Source organism: Xiphias gladius, chromosome 14, assembly GCF_016859285.1.
Source record: "Xiphias gladius isolate SHS-SW01 ecotype Sanya breed wild chromosome 14, ASM1685928v1, whole genome shotgun sequence".
NCBI classification, from domain to species: domain Eukaryota; kingdom Metazoa; phylum Chordata; class Actinopteri; order Istiophoriformes; family Xiphiidae; genus Xiphias; species Xiphias gladius.
Genome location: NC_053413.1, coordinates 23,165,119 through 23,180,549, shown reverse-complemented (window position 1 = coordinate 23,180,549; position 15,431 = coordinate 23,165,119). Strand labels below are relative to the sequence as shown.

Sequence of the window (15,431 nt, the reverse complement as noted above, 5' to 3'; positions counted from 1 at the left end):
TGTTAATTTTTTAGATTTCTTTTAGTGAATCTGTTGCTGCGCATATAAACCACACAAGAACTGCCAAAACTCTGGCCTATAGTCAGGTTTTTTTTTCGTTTTGTTTTGTTTTTTGCAGCCGTTGCTACAAAGGCTTTAAAACATGTAACAACATCTAGACAGAAATTTCAAATATCTCTCTCCACTATGCGATGATGAGTTAGACTAAAGTGGCTTCTTGTGTTGGTTTCTTGTAGCTATTTAAAGACCTGTCAGTCAGTTTCAGAGTGATGGCGGGGCCACTCTTTCCCATTCCACTCTGTATCTGTTTTGTTTTTGTTTGTTTGTTTGTTTTTTTTAGCCATGGGTCTGCCCTTTGTTTAAATTTAGATAACACATCCTGCCTTTAAAAACAAAAAAAACAAAACAAAAAAAACTGCCTCATGTTTATTTTGTCATAAGCTCCGTCCGGCGCCTTGACATGCTCTCGATTCCTACTTCGGATGAAGCTCCCGAACGCAGCACTGCTTACGGGCCCCGCGCGCGTGGCCGCAGCAGCGGGCACGCCTGCGCTTCAGCCAATCGGAGCCCGCGCGGTGCCGTAGACGGGTGGAAGGGTGTGCGCCCACGACCCGTCCCCTCCGTCGGGAAGCCGACAAGCTCGCAGGCTCGGTACAGCGCGGCGCAATCTGCCGACTCCATCCGCATCACGCCTCACCATGTTGTCCATGTCCGAGATTGTGTCTGGGTGAGTTGAAAAAGAAACATATTTAACACAAGGTTCTTGTTCCAGACTAAAGCCTGTGTGTCTGGTCCCGTCGCGTGTATGACAACTCTGCCCGTATTCGCGCTGGGTTTTTGCTGCATTTGCCGTGATAAATGTTGACCTATGCGTCTCAAAGGCATCACCGGTTGCCATCGCCCGTTCGGCAGGGGCGGAAGTTCCAGGCTGAGGCTTCACCGCTCTGATGAAACTTCCCTTAATGTCGCCGCATTTTCCCGCAGCGTCCCCCCGGGTCACAGACGCGCGCGGGTTAGACGGCTAAAGCCGGACGATTAACGGCGGCCAGAGAAGCGCGCGGCCGCCCGGGCAGGGTGTCGCGGGCCCCGCGGATGCTGCTCGGCGGATTGGGGATTGAACGGGCTCTTCCGCGAACCCGGAGCGGCGCAGCCCCGGTTTGCCCCACGGACGGGGGACGGAAAAACCCAACCTGGCACCATGTGCGCTCCGCCACGACGTCATCTCGGCAAACCCGCCGACCTCGGCCTCGCGCGGGGAGGCTGAGTTCTTCCCCGGGAGACCGTGTTTGGTTTTTTTGTTTCTTTTTTGTGCTCGACCCCCAGCGGAGCTAAATGTAAAGCTTAATCGCCTTTATGTTCCTCTACCTCTTTAAATAAACCGAAGACAGAAATCCAAAAGGCCAAAGTTAAACCGGCGACCGTGATGGGGAAGCCAACGGAGCAGCATCTGTCTTTATGAGAGGCCCAGGAGCAGCGAGATCCAGTCTTAGACCCGATCTTGAAAAGGCAGCTCACTACTCTAAGGGGGCTTTGTCAGGTAGAGCTGGACCCGAAACACTGACCAGGCCAAAACATAAACCAATATTATCTTATTATAGGGTTGCAATTAATGCTTATTTTTTAAATCTGGCAGTAATCTTGATTAATCTGTGAATCGTCAGGTCTCTTAAATGTCAGAGGATGATGAGAAATCCCCATTACAATTTCCTAAAGCCAAAAGTAACCCCTTCAGATGTCTCGTCTTGTCCGACCAACTGTCCCAAATCCAACTATGTTCAGTTTACTGTCCCATAAGACGGAGGAAGGCAGCAAATCCTGGTAACCGAGACGCTCAACCCAGGGGGAGTTTGGCATTTTTGCTCGAAAATGAGGATGAATCAGTGATCAGGACGGTCGCACGCTGCTGATGATTAACAAGAAGCCACGGCACAGAAGTGCCAAAGTTGCTTCCGTGGAAGTTTAGGAAGAATCTCTCCGTGTATAGTCTGTCCACCAGAGAGCACCTAGGATTTTCTTTTTTTTCAGCTGGAAAATGACCCACTCAGGACAAATCTCGGTCACAATTCCCTTATAACCAAATTCAAGGGCATCTTAGCCCTTTGTGTTTGTTTTTTTTCATGTCATCTGGTTTGTGTTTAAAAAGAAAAGAGAAAAAAAAAATCAAATATCAGGCGGCTCCGGCGGGAGGATCTGACCCCTTCGATTTAGGGTTAAACGTTAGGTTTAGGCTGAGGGAAAAGAAGAGCACGTTTTGGAGGAAGGGTTCAAACCCTTCGTCCCATTCAAGCACTGTCCAGTTATAGTGTTTTTACCAGTTTATAAAGTGTGTTAAGTGACCAGTAAAAGGATGCCAAGATTCTCCAGAGAACAGTTCATCTTTTGCGCCCAAAGCTGTGAAACTAATGACTGGGAATGACGTGACATTCTCATGTTTTCTATATATTTGACATTATTTTTAAGTTTTCCTTTCATATACAACACCTATCGTCCTGGTCTTATTTCAGGTGCAGCACTTATGACTGGGCCTTTTATTAACCGATTAATTGTAGCAGTCACTTTTTAAATTAGTGGTTAGACAGACTCCTGAGGATTAATAAAGGGGTTAATAAAATTATCTGTATAAACCGGCCCCGGCCGGACCTGGAGCCAAAGGCCAGTGTCAGTGGGTGAATTGAATGGGTGGGTCCTCACAAGTATAGAAATGTAACTATGTGTTTGTGTGTTTGAGAAATACTGTAGGCTGTATTTCTCATCAAGGTGTGTTAAGGTCCCGTGTTTCACAACAGGATATAGTGTGTGTGTGTGTGTGTGTGTGTGTGTGTGTGTGTGTGTGTGTGTGTGTGTGTGTGTGTGTGTGTGTGTGTGTGTGTGTGTGTGTGTGTAAATTTGTGTGTAGTCAAAGCAGATATTCCTGGTCATTTCCTGGTTATTGAATGTGGCATTTCCGTGAATGCAGAGAGGGGAACCGAGGACATCGTTGTGTTTACGTTGTCTAATGCCTAAACTTAAAAAGAGCTTTATGTCTCTTTTAAATGAATACTGTCTCGTCAACAGGTCCAGTTTAGTATACGTTGACAAAGCATTGGTTTTTAACGAATGGAGATAATGATATTATTAATTTATTTTAAAACAGTAAAAATTAGAAAAAGAACATAATACCTCAGCCACAACCCATGCCTTTGGGATGAACTGAAACGCAGCCTGCAAGCCAGGCCTTGTGGCGTGTTTAAAAAAAAATGACAGAAAATAAACTTTGCTGACATAAGAGTTTAGTACACACGTGACCGACCTTTGTTTTTCTGACGCTCTCTCAGTGACAACTATCAGGAGTGCCAGGCCACGGCCGACTGGCTGCTGTCCAACACCCAAGTGCAGCCACGTGTGGGAATCGTGTGCGGTTCAGGTCTGGGGGGGCTGGCTGAGATGCTCAAGGACCCGCAGGTCTTCAAATACAGTGACATTCCCAACTTCCCCAAGAGCACAGGTATGCACAGCCTGCCGCTGCCTGCGAAAACGCAGCTGTTAATCTCTGTGTGCGTGCGTGCGTGTGTGTGTGTGTGTGTGTGTGTGTGTGTGTGTGTGTGTGTGTGTGTGTGTGTGTGTGTGTGTGTGTGTGTGTGTGTGCTTGTGCGTGTGCGTGCATGTTCGTGAGCTCTAGTTTGCACTGGGTGTCTAACAGCGGGAGTGTGTGTGTGTGTGTGTTGCAGTGCATGGTCATGCCGGCCAGCTGGTGTTTGGAACACTAAAAGGGAAGCCGTGTGTTTGCATGCAGGGCAGGTTCCACCTGTACGAGGGCTACCCCATCCAGAAGGTGAGTGGAGTAGAGTTAAGGCCTAGCACCGACAACAGGTCTACACTTTTCCGTGAATTGTCCGACCTGGATCTGTTTTTTTTTTTTTTTTTTGCGATCTGAGACAAACACCCCCGAGTCTGCACAAAATCGGGCCTGGCTCCTGAACCGGACAACCCGTTGTCCAGCTCAAGCGATTTCAAGATACGCCCGTTAAGAAGCGCGGTCGGCAGATGAGCAGCATTGCAGCAAGAGTAACAGTAAACGCACACGCTGACCTCTTGCAGGATTTTGCTGAAGATCGCACTTGTTCGCTTCAGTCACGGATCTCTGCAGCCGGAATAATCCTTTAATCCCAACATCCCAACTGAGGTTTAGTTGTGTAGTGTGCGCAACCCCGTGCATGTCAGGGCGGGTCTGGGACAAAAAATGTCCTTGTAGTGTGAGCAACAGCTTAAGTCTTTAAGTCTGCATTAGCTTTAAAGGGTAATTTAAACGCTCAGTTCCCTATATATCATACATATAAACTATATCAATATTTTCCCCCTTTAATCTTAGCGTTACTAAGCTTTGCCATTACTTTTGTTTCTATATGGTGTTTTTTTTTTCGTTTTTTTTACAACACAATAAAATGTGAAGGGGTCTTGAAGACTCTCTGAAGCCACTTGTGTGTTTCCCACCTCGATGAAACAGAAGGAACAGGTGTCTTACCTTTTCCTTCTGTTTCAGTGAAAACAGCTGAAACCGACCTCAGGCAGTAAACGTGGAAATACCTTTGTGCCTCAAGTGTTTGATATCAGTGGATTTATTTAAAGCTCTGCTTATTTCAGCCACTTGACATGATTAAGAAACAGACATGTTCCCTCCAAAAACCTTTTGTTTTCGAAGGGGACACACTTCGCGTTTCTCAATTCTCCTCTCTCCTTATGCAGTCTCTGTTTTAAGTGAGGCTTTTGCACCTGGCCTGCGAGCGAGTCTTATATTTTTCCCTGCTAAATGATTGAATTTACGTCACCTTGTGCTCTCCAGATCACGCTGCCCATGCGTGTCTTCAAGCTGATGGGCGTGGAGACGGTGATTCTGACGAACGCAGCCGGAGGCCTCAACGAGGAATACAAAGTGGGAGACGTCATGATCATCAAGGACCACATCAACATGCCTGGTTTTGCTGGAATCAACCCTCTGGCTGGACCCAACGATGACAGGTATGTGGAGGAGAGGGAGGGGTAGAGTACAGTTTTCATCAGGGCAGATACAGTTAACATTGTTTTGTTTTGAAACTGCTTATGGTTGATATTTTACATTTAAATTTTTTTAGCTTTTAATGCCAAAAACAACTAGTATTTCCTCCTCAGTTGCATAATTTTTTTTTGTCACAGTGGAAAGTCACAGTCTTTCAAGTAGTGTTTTAGCACATGAAAGAGCTGGTTCACCAGAATTTGTGCATAATTTTTAAATGATTTATATATTCTGCCTTAAGACTTCAAAATTGACATTAAAAAGATTTGTCATCAGCTCAATAGGTAATTTCCGTCAGAGGTCTTATTTTTCTGGAAATTTCAAGCAAACACTTGCCACTCAGTCATTGTGCAAATGACTCAGCTGTACCGGGTTTTCCCTCCCACATCATATTTCATCTCGTACAATATGCGCATTCCTGCAGTCTCCTACACAAAACTGCCACAACTCAGCCTCGAGGCATCTGACGTCGGTTGCAACCCGAGCGCCTGTTGTCCTCGAAAGGCCGCAATTTAGAGGCATTACATGACAGGAAAGTGGAGACTTGTACTCTGTTGTCTTCCGTCCACGGACTGCAAGAGCGACCTGCTGATCTCTTCGATGGTCTGAGCTGAGATGACAAATTTCCCCATGCAGTGTTCAAATGTACTGTCAGCCCCCCTGCATCAGAAAAAAACAGGTGGACCTGTGTGTAGTGTTGTGAAGCTTTGTGGTTTGCTTTAATGTTGCTCGAGTCATGTGCGAGAATTTCAGGGATGAACTCGAGCCACACCGTCCTCCTCCCTGCAGGTTCGGCGTTCGCTTCCCCTGCATGTCTGACGCCTATAGCCGCGAGCTGCGTCAGCTGGCGCACGACGTGGCAGCAGAGCTGGGCTACGACGACTTCCTGCGAGAGGGAGTGTACTGTGTCCTCGGAGGACCCTCCTTCGAAACCATCGCTGAGTGTCGCCTGCTGCACAGGCTCGGCGCCGACGCTGTCGGTGAGTTTTTAAATCTCTCCGACACACTCTGATGCATTCCCTCGCCCCACAAGCCTAATCTTTCCCTTACCCTATCCAGAAAACCTCAAAGCCTCAGCCTTTAAACAGCCCTTTGAAGAAGTGAGGACCAGACCACATTGCGTGCTCCCTTTCTCTCACACACACACACACACACACACACACACACACACACACACACACACACACACACACACACACAGGTCCAATCCTACAGAACATAACTAAACTAAAAACATAGAGGGAAGTGAGTTGCAGGACTAGTCCTTCAAAAGCTCACTTTTAAGCAACTTCAATGAAGAAATACTTCCTGGATATTACTGGATATTCCAAATTTCATTTTAGTTGCACGTAAATCCTCGTAAGTTTACAGAATTTCATAATATCGGTGACCAGTCTCATTTAATGGCAGGTCTGCATGTAAGACTAACGTCGTGATGTCAGTACGAAAGAGAAAAAAAATAACATTGGAATTTCAAAAAAAGAATAAAGACAGATTGCAATAATTGAAACGTGACCTTATTTAATTGCTATAATAATAATCTGTACGCTGGCACAGGCACACCGACCAAAATTTGAGCCATGTATTGAAAACATTGCACTCCGATGTCTCACCTTCTCCATGTCTCCTCTGCAGGGATGAGCACTGTCCACGAGGTGATCATTGCCCGCCACGCCGGCATGCGCTGCTTCGCCCTGTCACTGATCAGTAACCGCGCGGTGATGGATTACGACAGCCAGGAGAAGGCTAACCACGAAGAAGTCCTGGAGACGGGCAGGCAGAGGTCCAAGCAGCTGGAGAAGCTGGTCTACACCATGGTGGCTCGGCTGGAGCAAAACTACAACAACTCCCTCTGAGCACCTGACTGGGACCACTGTACCTGGTCCCGGGTCAGCTAACCTGCTTTATCTCTGCATCCTAGTGAGAAGATTTAAAAAAAAATGTTGTTAGAAAAGCTCTGCTTCGAAAGCCTCAAGTCTTAAAATCCCAGAAACTGTTCCACTTTCTATTTTTATACATTCCTCTGTCAGCAACATTTGCTTTTTTGAGGTGTACAGATACATTATACTACTTTGGTGCAGTAATTCTCTGACAAATTCCTGCTGTGATACACTGAACCGTATTCAGCCAACTGTAGTGTTTGAGTGAAACACCATCGTATTTTAATTTCTAATTTAATAACTTAACTTAATAAGATTGAATATTTATTGCTTGGTTTCTTTTACATTCCCTGATATCAGTTAACAACTAATTATGAACACGGTGATATTCCTATTTTTAATGTAGGGCAACTCAACACACGTCTTCATGGATCATGGCTGAAAGACGGTGGAAATAATAATTCCATAAAGGTGTAAAATTTTATTAAATATTTAAACTAAATGTATGTAAGTGGTGTTTTTATTTTGCTTTATTCCGAGTGTTTGATGGACAGAGTTGGGGGAAGGGATGATCTCCTACAGGGGACGGTTACCAAAGTCAAATCTCTTTCTATGTCTTGTCGCTGTGTTAACTAACAGACTGGGTTTTTTGGCTGTCTGTCCTTTTTAGAGGTACTTTATACTTAAAAAAGTCTACCAGCTGCTGATCTACTAGTACAATTAAAAGACTTGAAAGCAATGCTGGGGTGTGTTGTTGTTTTTTTTTGGAGTGCTACATGTGAAATGGAAAGGTCTGACCTTATGTGTGCTCATCTCAGCTCGTCGTTTCTTTGTCGGTGGGCTGTATTAGACCTTTCCCCTTACAGATGGTCTTGAGTAACAGTCTTAAAAGGAAAAATGAATCATATTATATAATTTGTGTGGGGGCTGTGATTTGATTAATTGGACTGAAATGACAGCCTTCAGGAGATTTTTTTTACATACCAAATCGTTTAAGGCCCCGTCATATTGAGGTGCGGTGAGGCAGCTCCTTTATTATTTCACTTGTTATCGTGCTTATATGTTGCATATTCTTTAAATGTATTTGTCAATTAAGTTACCCCAAACTAACTGCCACACTGCGAATCTGGGGCTTTTACAAGAGCCATCTGCGGGAATTGATGATATGCAGATCGCAAATTGGTGGCATCGTCACATTTCACAAATGACTGTCGCTTGCAAATTGCAGATACATTTGTGAGTCCAAGTGGGCTCTCGAATGGGCTGCAAGTACAGCACACGGTTTGGTCCGGGAAATGCTTCCAAATGAACGGGAGAGGAAATGAAGTCGATGTTGCAAAGCCCAGTCCGCAAGTCTTCAATTCGGTGAAACGCGCCCCTGTAGCAATGCAGCAGAGGGGAGTACTGGTTGGTTTCCGGGGCTCAAAGTAAAATATGATCAAACTGGCACGCATCTGGCATGTAAACTGCTACAGGCGGTCAGGAAATGCGCAGAGAATGGGAGGAGTGATTGGACGGTAATCGGAGCTTCCTGGTATGTTCATCCAGCTCTGCAAAGAGCCGACCTGACCTTGTTGACATTTATCAAATTTGGTTTTAGGTGTAATGCCACCGCAAGGCTCCCGTTTGACGAATTTCTTCCCACTTGATGAACATCGGTGCAAAAATTATAAAACTGCTCTTTGATTCTTAGGAACAGACACAAAAGTCTGTTAGAACTCCCTACATGGACAAAAGTAGGCGCCAAGTTGTCATTGTTGAACATCTCATTCCAAAACCATGGGCAGTATTCTGCTGCCACAAAGTTTGAAGTTTGACTAGCATTGTCCTAAATATCATGGTGATGCTGTAGCAGTAAGCTTGCCCTTAATTAGGAGTCGGACCGAGCCATGAAAAAGGGCGCCAGCTCAATGGTACAGTGGACATGGGTGTCCGCATACTTCTTGCAATATAGTGTATACTGTATTAATCAAGCGTTGTGTTTAATGTTCGGCTTTTTATCGACAGGAAAAAGCAAAAAAACACGAAAAAAAAGCAAAATCTGTCATCTGTCTCCTAACAGTGCCTGAAGGAGGAATTTGCCATTAAAGCACAAACTACAAATTAAGTGTAAGCCTCCGTGCGTAGGAATGCAAAACATACAGTAAATCTAGGCAGTGCATGCTGCCATTCCTCTGGGAAAGAGAACAATTATCATGATGTTTGACATTTTCACTGTCAGTTTGTCCTTCACTGTTTCAGCAGCTCTCCTTTTTTCCATGCTGTTCGCTATTCACTCGCTCTCCGGTCCACCCCCTGTCTGTTCTCACTTCCTTACCCTTAATATATCCACTGCCACTTGTCCCCTTCCTTCCACAAAAAAAAAAAAACAGTTCCATGCTGCTCAGGCACCAGTGTTTATGGCCATACAAGGTTGTGAGAACTCCATGAACTATCGGTTTGCCTGCAGCAAATGATCATGTCAAAAATGTTCTGATTCACTGTCGTGGAATGAGGCCAAGTGAGGCAGGAAACCCTTTTAAGATGCCTTGACATGGTGTTGATGGGCTATTCTTCTGGTTCTGCAGGTTAGATTAATGGCTACACACACACACACACACACACACACACACACACACACACAAACGAATAGTTGCTTATTTAAGTTGTTTCATTTCCGTTTGTTACCTCAATTTCTTCTTGGGACAAGTCAAATGATTTGTGTTTCCAACCTTGTATTTGCTTCAACTACTTTTTCACCTTCTTTCAAGTCTGCACGTTCTCTAATACAACTAATTTAAATTATTAAAGTTAATTTTGTCTTGTTTCAAATGTATAAAATCATGGAATATAAGCTAAAATGAAGCTGATTTCATACGTAAAAAAACATCTTATTTTATTACATTTCATAATTCAATGTTTCTGTGTTAATCTCCTTACATTTGTATCACTTCTTACTATTTCAATTATCCTTTATAAACAAACAAAAAACCCCTACAAGTATCCTCAAGACATTAACCTCTTCCTCTATCACTTTTAAAGAAACGTGTGTGTGCGTCTGCAGTGTAGCTCTACCAATCCAAAAATTACAGTACATCCGGCAAGTATGACGGCTGCTCATTCAGTTAAGCTAACAATCTGGAAAGACTCTATGTGATAAAAGAGGAAGCGGCTCTGGCACTGACACACTACTGTAGGACATACTGTTCCAGAGCAGTGTTTATACTGTACTTTACTACCTGTTCAACCCTTTCGATGCCGAACTAAACCCATTTAGACCTTCAGGTACATTAGTAAACCACACGCATAATGGAAATCCAGAATCCAGAACAAAAGCTGGAGGAACAACAGTTTGCTATTGGAAATATATGGACAGCGTGTGCACATGAACCAAACCCAGCTGACAAAGGCGACACTTCTGAACTCCACGGTCTGGAGTAGCAGAGTGTAGGGTCCTAGTTCCCTTTCTGCACCGTCATGATTTAAAGGACAAGTCACACTGCCCTCTAGTGCCACGTCATCCACCAGAGTGACAGAAGGACCGGCCTGTTAGTTAGTTGAACTGATGAGTCAATTGATGGTAAATTAATCTGAAACTATTTTGATACTCGATTAATCATCATTTACCAAGCAAAAGTGCCAACAAGTCACTGGATCCAGCTTCTTAAAAGTGAGAATTTGTTACTTTTCCCTTTTCATTTAATTGTAAACTGTATATCTTAGTTTTTGTTTTTTTTGCTGCTGGTCAGTAAAAGCAAGGCTCTGGGAAATTGTGATGTATATTTTTTTTTTTTACAATTTTACCGAATAATTTTGTAGCCCTAATTTTTAGTACTAAATGATGTACACATTTTAAAATAAACTAATGTAATGATCGCAGTGAATGATAATTAACTCAGCAATGAAATCTACGCTTGTTTGTTTGTTGACAACCCGTTTGAGGAACCCAAAAATTGTAGCTATTGACAAGTACGACCAAAGTGTTGACGTCCAAAACTAGAAACGCTTCTGGGAATAACACATCCTCTAATACCTGCAATTTTTTAATTAAGAGTCACAAACAGTCCAAAAAAAAAAAATCCAGCTGCTGATTTTAACGATGCTTTAATATGAATCATAACAAATAGCAAGGGATTTTTTGGGGGGGGGTTTCATGGAAAATGAATCTTGGAACAGTATTCAAGCGGGTTTTTACCAATAATGACATCAAAACATAAACCTGAGAGGTGCTTCGATGGCACTGAACAGAAAAACGCACTTGTGACTGCAAAGCCGAAACTTAATGGGAATAATGAGCATCTTGTGCTTCTACAGTTCCAGTGCTGAGATGAAATAATGCTCATTTCTACACGAGAAGCTGAAACAAACGGTGCCTTTGAGTGGCAAACAGTATGTATGCAGGAAACTGTAAGAGGAAAACTGCAGGGTTTTGTTTGTTTTTTTTCCGTTTTTTTTAAATGAGTCCACATTTTAGACCTTGTTTTTTGGATTTCTAGCTTTGCAAGTATCTTAAAAATGCCGACGTGTGAGTTCTGTTTGAGGGTCCCAATTCCGTTTCACATTTTGATCATTATAAAACAAGCATTTAAAAACGAAGCAAATGCCTTAAAATCCATCCAGATGGATTTTGCATAGTCAAATATGCATTGATATAGGAAGTCTGTGAGCAATTCCACAAGGTTACAAATCCCAACCAAAAAAAGTTGCTGTTCATTGGCTTTTTGATTTGGTTTCAAGGGTCATTTGTGTCCTTTCACCTGAGCGACACAACCTCATACATCTCCGCCTCAGCTGTATGTGTGAATAATTCTATGCCGTTTGAGATGGTGCATCAGGATGAAGGTTTTCCCACACTGTGAGCAGCTGTAGGGCCGTTCCCCGCTGTGAGTGCGCTGGTGGACCCTCAGGCTGCTCTGCTGCGTGAACCTCTTCCCGCACTGCCCACATCCGTAGGGCTTCTCGCCCGTGTGTGTCCGGTGGTGTATGCTGAGGTGGGATGAACACTGAAAGCTCTTCCCGCACACCGTGCACCAGAATGCTCGCTTTCTCTTGTGGCTTTGCTGGTGCAGCTTGAACTGGTGCAGACGGCCGAACGTCTTCCCGCACTGCAAGCAAACGTAGCCTCGCGCCCCGCCAGGAAAAGGTCTGCCGGGGGCGTGAGTGTGGTAGCTGCTGGGCGTAAAAGCGTTGTGCGAGTGAGTTACGACTGGTCTATCCCCAGCTGCGGCGTCCCTCTCGGGGTGTTCATCTGGCTGCCTCGGGTGTGCGACATGCGGCGCGTTTCTCTGCGAGTAAATTTGTTCTTTCTGCCCGTCTTGCTGTGAAAGAGCGCTCTGAGGCCTGGTCTGAAAATTGGACGACTGCGGAGCATCCTTTGGATACTCACTATTGTAGATCCCATTGCACGGCCTCTGAGAGGACGACTGCTGGACACTTGTCAACTTGCTAGTGTTAGAAACCACATGTGTATCTGAATGGTCTGGGAATGTGTTGGAATACTCCTCCACCACACTAGAAAAGTCAGGAAAACCAGCATCAATGTCATTACCCTCAATGATGGATGACCAGAGTTGATTCTCTCTTTCATCCATGGAAAAGTCCACAGCTAGTTGAGTCTGCTTCCCCGCGCCGTGCTGGCACCCATCCTGACTGAATCCCGATCGGTCCTCCTCCTTCTCTGTCTTGACAGTGAAGTGAAGGCCGCCGATGTCTCCTGTATGTTGACCAGAGTTGTACAAGTCACCAAACTCGGATGTTTTTAGCCTGGCGACCTCTGAAGGGTTTAACTGACGGTCCTCTTCAAGCTGCTGGCTTTCTGGAGCATTGCCTGGATTAGGGTAATGTACAGCAGAACCTACAGGTAGCGGGTGTGTGTGTGGGGGGGGGGGGTTCGGAGGGGGCCGTGTAGTTAAATTTGACCAAAAAGAGATGACTTTTTAAAATGGAATTCTTGCACAAAATCCACTTTTTTAACTCACCAATCGGTCCAGCGGCATCACTGATCCACAGTGGTTCATCTGGACTCTCTTCTTTGATTGTGAAGGAAACAGTGGCTTCTTCAGTCTCACGGAACTAAATCGAAAGAGGATGGATTAAACCCCAAACTGCAATATTACATTTTTTGCCCACTTGGGGGCAACACAAGCTGTAAACACAACGGGGACATATTACCACCTTACGAAGTGCCTTTTAACACATTTGGCTGGGGAATTAGTGTACAGTTGGTTTTTCAGCTTTTTTGATGGGGGGAAAAAAAAAAAAAACGCCGCTGGAAATGACACTGACCAGAGTGGCGAGACTGAACAAAATCGGTGAGGCTGCAGCAATAAAACTAAAACAATGAGCTGCAACACACAAACCCTCGGCAGCGGTAAGAGGAACCGCAGAGTGGGGTGGTGCTTCTCTGTGGATTTGTCAATACAAATGACACCATTAGTACTGCACAGAGTCCTTTGATCAAGCGTTAGTATAAAAAGAAAGAGGGCAGCTTTTAATCCATGTTCATGACCACCGCCATCACTAAGGGGGCCAAATCAGACGGCCTTGCTGGGTTTCAATAGAAGTTTGTTTAGAAGCTACGTTTACAACCAGGATTCATATCATGGTCTGTTTAACCTGACTTGGGGCCCTGGAGCAAAAATGAGTTAACTCCCATTAACCCCAATTCCTACCTCTCCTTGCGAATCGGGTACAGTTATTCTCGGAAAATTACACGACCCCAGTTTTGCCTTGTTGGCGTTCGACTGAACACAACCTCATTTATAGGGTGTCAGCTGCAATAATGAAGACCTTCAACCTGGATTTTAATACACAGGGTCTCAAGACCCAAAGTTAAAAAAAAAGAGAGGCTTTCCACATGCTACACCAGGTCTTCAACGAGCAAATGTCTGACAAGATCAAAAAGTTGCATCAACAAATTCTTGGGGAATTTCTTTTTTATGCTGTGTTTGTACAGAGGTTGGATGGGTTGGGTTGGATATATACGTCGTCAACCTTATTTGCATTGAATAAAGCAAGGGCCCCCTTTATTAAGTCATTTGATACTGTGTGCATAATCCTAAATACGTCATCGCACAGTGCCAAACAGATAAACAAATCACCACAAACCAACTGCCCCACCGAACCTGGGGTTCTCTGGACCCCCGGGGCAGTTGCCTGCCTCGCCCGGTCGGTAATCCAGCCTTGACTCGGGTGGGTCTACACGTACGTAACTGAGTAAAATCACTGGCATAAATCAAAGTTATGGAGTTATGAAAAACACACAGACTTTAACATCTCCTGTGGGGTGCGGACAATTACTCCCCACATCAGTTCCTCGGTCCATGTAGTTTTCTGGGTGCAGAAAAGATAAAAAAAAAATAAAAAATACATTTAAAAAAGAGGTGGACTAAAGTGAAATTTAACATCAGGTTAAAAGGAGGAAATAGCAACAATTTTAATAACAACGTACATTCATTTATATCAGATGCACAGCATTCCTACAGTGCTGCTGTTTTTATAAAATGATTAGGCGTCTTGTTTTTGATATTTTCTACGTTAATGTGCACAACACACGTTGATGAAGTCGTAAATTATGAACACGACCGAGGCAGACGAGCATCTTACCGAACCCGCGGTGCAGCTGCGCATTTTTGTTCTCCATCATTAACAGTTTCCTTTTCAGCATCTCTATCTCGCTCTGCTTTCGGGATATTTCTAGATGCAAGAACGCACATTTTTCATCGACTAGTTTGGATATCTCTGCCACCGCTGCTTTCACCAAAACCTCCATTATTGAGGATAACTGCGTCTGAAAGGGAATGCACGTCGCCATGTTAATTTATATTTAAATAATATCAGAGGGGGGAAAAATACACTACACAAGGTCCCTCCGTCTAGTTTTTTTTTTTTTTTTTTTTTTTTAAATTAATTGCGAAAAGGACCGACGCACTAGAAAACCTTACATCCCTGTGTGTTTCTAGCTAAGGCTAACCGGAACCTTTCTTCCGTGTGGCGGATTGATCTCCCGTAAATACACGAGTAGAAACGCAGTGAAATCACGACCAACAAGGCAGACAGAGAGAGAGAGAGAGAGAGAGAGAGAGAGAGAGAGAACGGGGGGGGGCACGAGTCTCAGGTGAGGGCTGGTACAGGTAAAACTACAAATTGACTGCACGGCCTTAAAAAGTGACGAAATTGCGTGACGCCGCCTTGTTAAATTAACCCCGGCCGCTGTCTGGCAGGCTCAGGTCGCTAAAAGCAAAGCAGATGGGTCAGTTGAAATCGCAGCTGCGTGTGGGTCAGCCCTTTTCTATACGTTTGGTTTATTGTTTCTACTTCTTAAATTTCCCTACCGATGGCTGCATCGGTCAATCCTAAGAAAGCGGACCATCTCCAGTCCAGTTTGGACAACGAAAAAGCTAGCCTACTGTAACCACCGATGCAGTCTACATTCGCCTCGACAAGATTAGGGCTGAAACAATTAGTCAGTTAATCGATTACACGTCGGACAGAAAACTACTCGACAACTATTTTAATAATTGATTAATCGTCTCAGTGATTTT

General features: G+C 44.4%; 2 protein-coding genes across 4 annotated transcripts; one reads left to right on the top strand and one right to left on the bottom strand.

Moving 5' to 3' along the window:
* Positions 1–563: 563 nt before the first annotated feature.
* Positions 564–7,415, top strand: LOC120799488 (purine nucleoside phosphorylase-like). Its single transcript, XM_040144727.1, has 6 exons — positions 564–727; positions 3,315–3,484; positions 3,708–3,811; positions 4,820–4,995; positions 5,819–6,009; positions 6,665–7,415. The coding sequence occupies exons 1-6, from the start codon at positions 699–701 to the stop codon at positions 6,883–6,885; spliced, it is 891 nt and encodes a 296-aa protein (XP_040000661.1). The 5' UTR covers positions 564–698; the 3' UTR covers positions 6,886–7,415.
* Positions 7,416–10,996: 3,581 nt separating this feature from the next.
* LOC120798862 (zinc finger protein 160-like) lies at positions 10,997–14,906 on the bottom strand. 3 transcript variants are annotated; one of them, XM_040143633.1, is made up of 5 exons: positions 14,832–14,906; positions 14,494–14,677; positions 14,156–14,220; positions 12,867–12,960; positions 10,997–12,742 (listed from the first exon to the last, which is right to left on the bottom strand). In XM_040143633.1, exons 2-5 carry the CDS (start codon positions 14,657–14,659, stop codon positions 11,676–11,678), a joined length of 1,392 nt encoding a protein of 463 aa, XP_039999567.1. In that variant the 5' UTR covers positions 14,660–14,677; positions 14,832–14,906; the 3' UTR covers positions 10,997–11,675. The 3 variants fall into 3 exon arrangements, with proteins under 3 accessions (XP_039999567.1, XP_039999568.1, XP_039999566.1); XM_040143634.1 differs by having other exon boundaries at positions 14,819–14,895; XM_040143632.1 differs by lacking the exon at positions 14,832–14,906 and having other exon boundaries at positions 14,494–14,800.
* Between the last annotated feature and the right edge of the window lie 525 nt (positions 14,907–15,431).

Bases quoted from the DNA above. Each gene is read 5' to 3' on its own strand.
- LOC120799488 (XM_040144727.1), top strand. From the start codon at position 699: ATGTTGTCCATGTCCGAGATTGTGTCTGG. The intron at 3,812-4,819 runs GTGAGTGGAGTA...TGTGCTCTCCAG, and splicing joins AGGGCTACCCCATCCAGAAG to ATCACGCTGCCCATGCGTGT. The intron at 4,996-5,818 runs GTATGTGGAGGA...TCCTCCCTGCAG, and splicing joins GCTGGACCCAACGATGACAG to GTTCGGCGTTCGCTTCCCCT.
- LOC120798862 (XM_040143632.1), bottom strand. From the start codon at position 14,701: ATGGCGACGTGCATTCCCTTTCAGACGCAGTTATCCTCAATAATGGAG. The intron at 14,221-14,493 runs GTAAGATGCTCG...TTCTGCACCCAG, and splicing joins GCAGCTGCACCGCGGGTTCG to AAAACTACATGGACCGAGGA. The intron at 12,743-12,866 runs GTGAGTTAAAAA...CGCTACCTGTAG, and splicing joins TGATGCCGCTGGACCGATTG to GTTCTGCTGTACATTACCCT.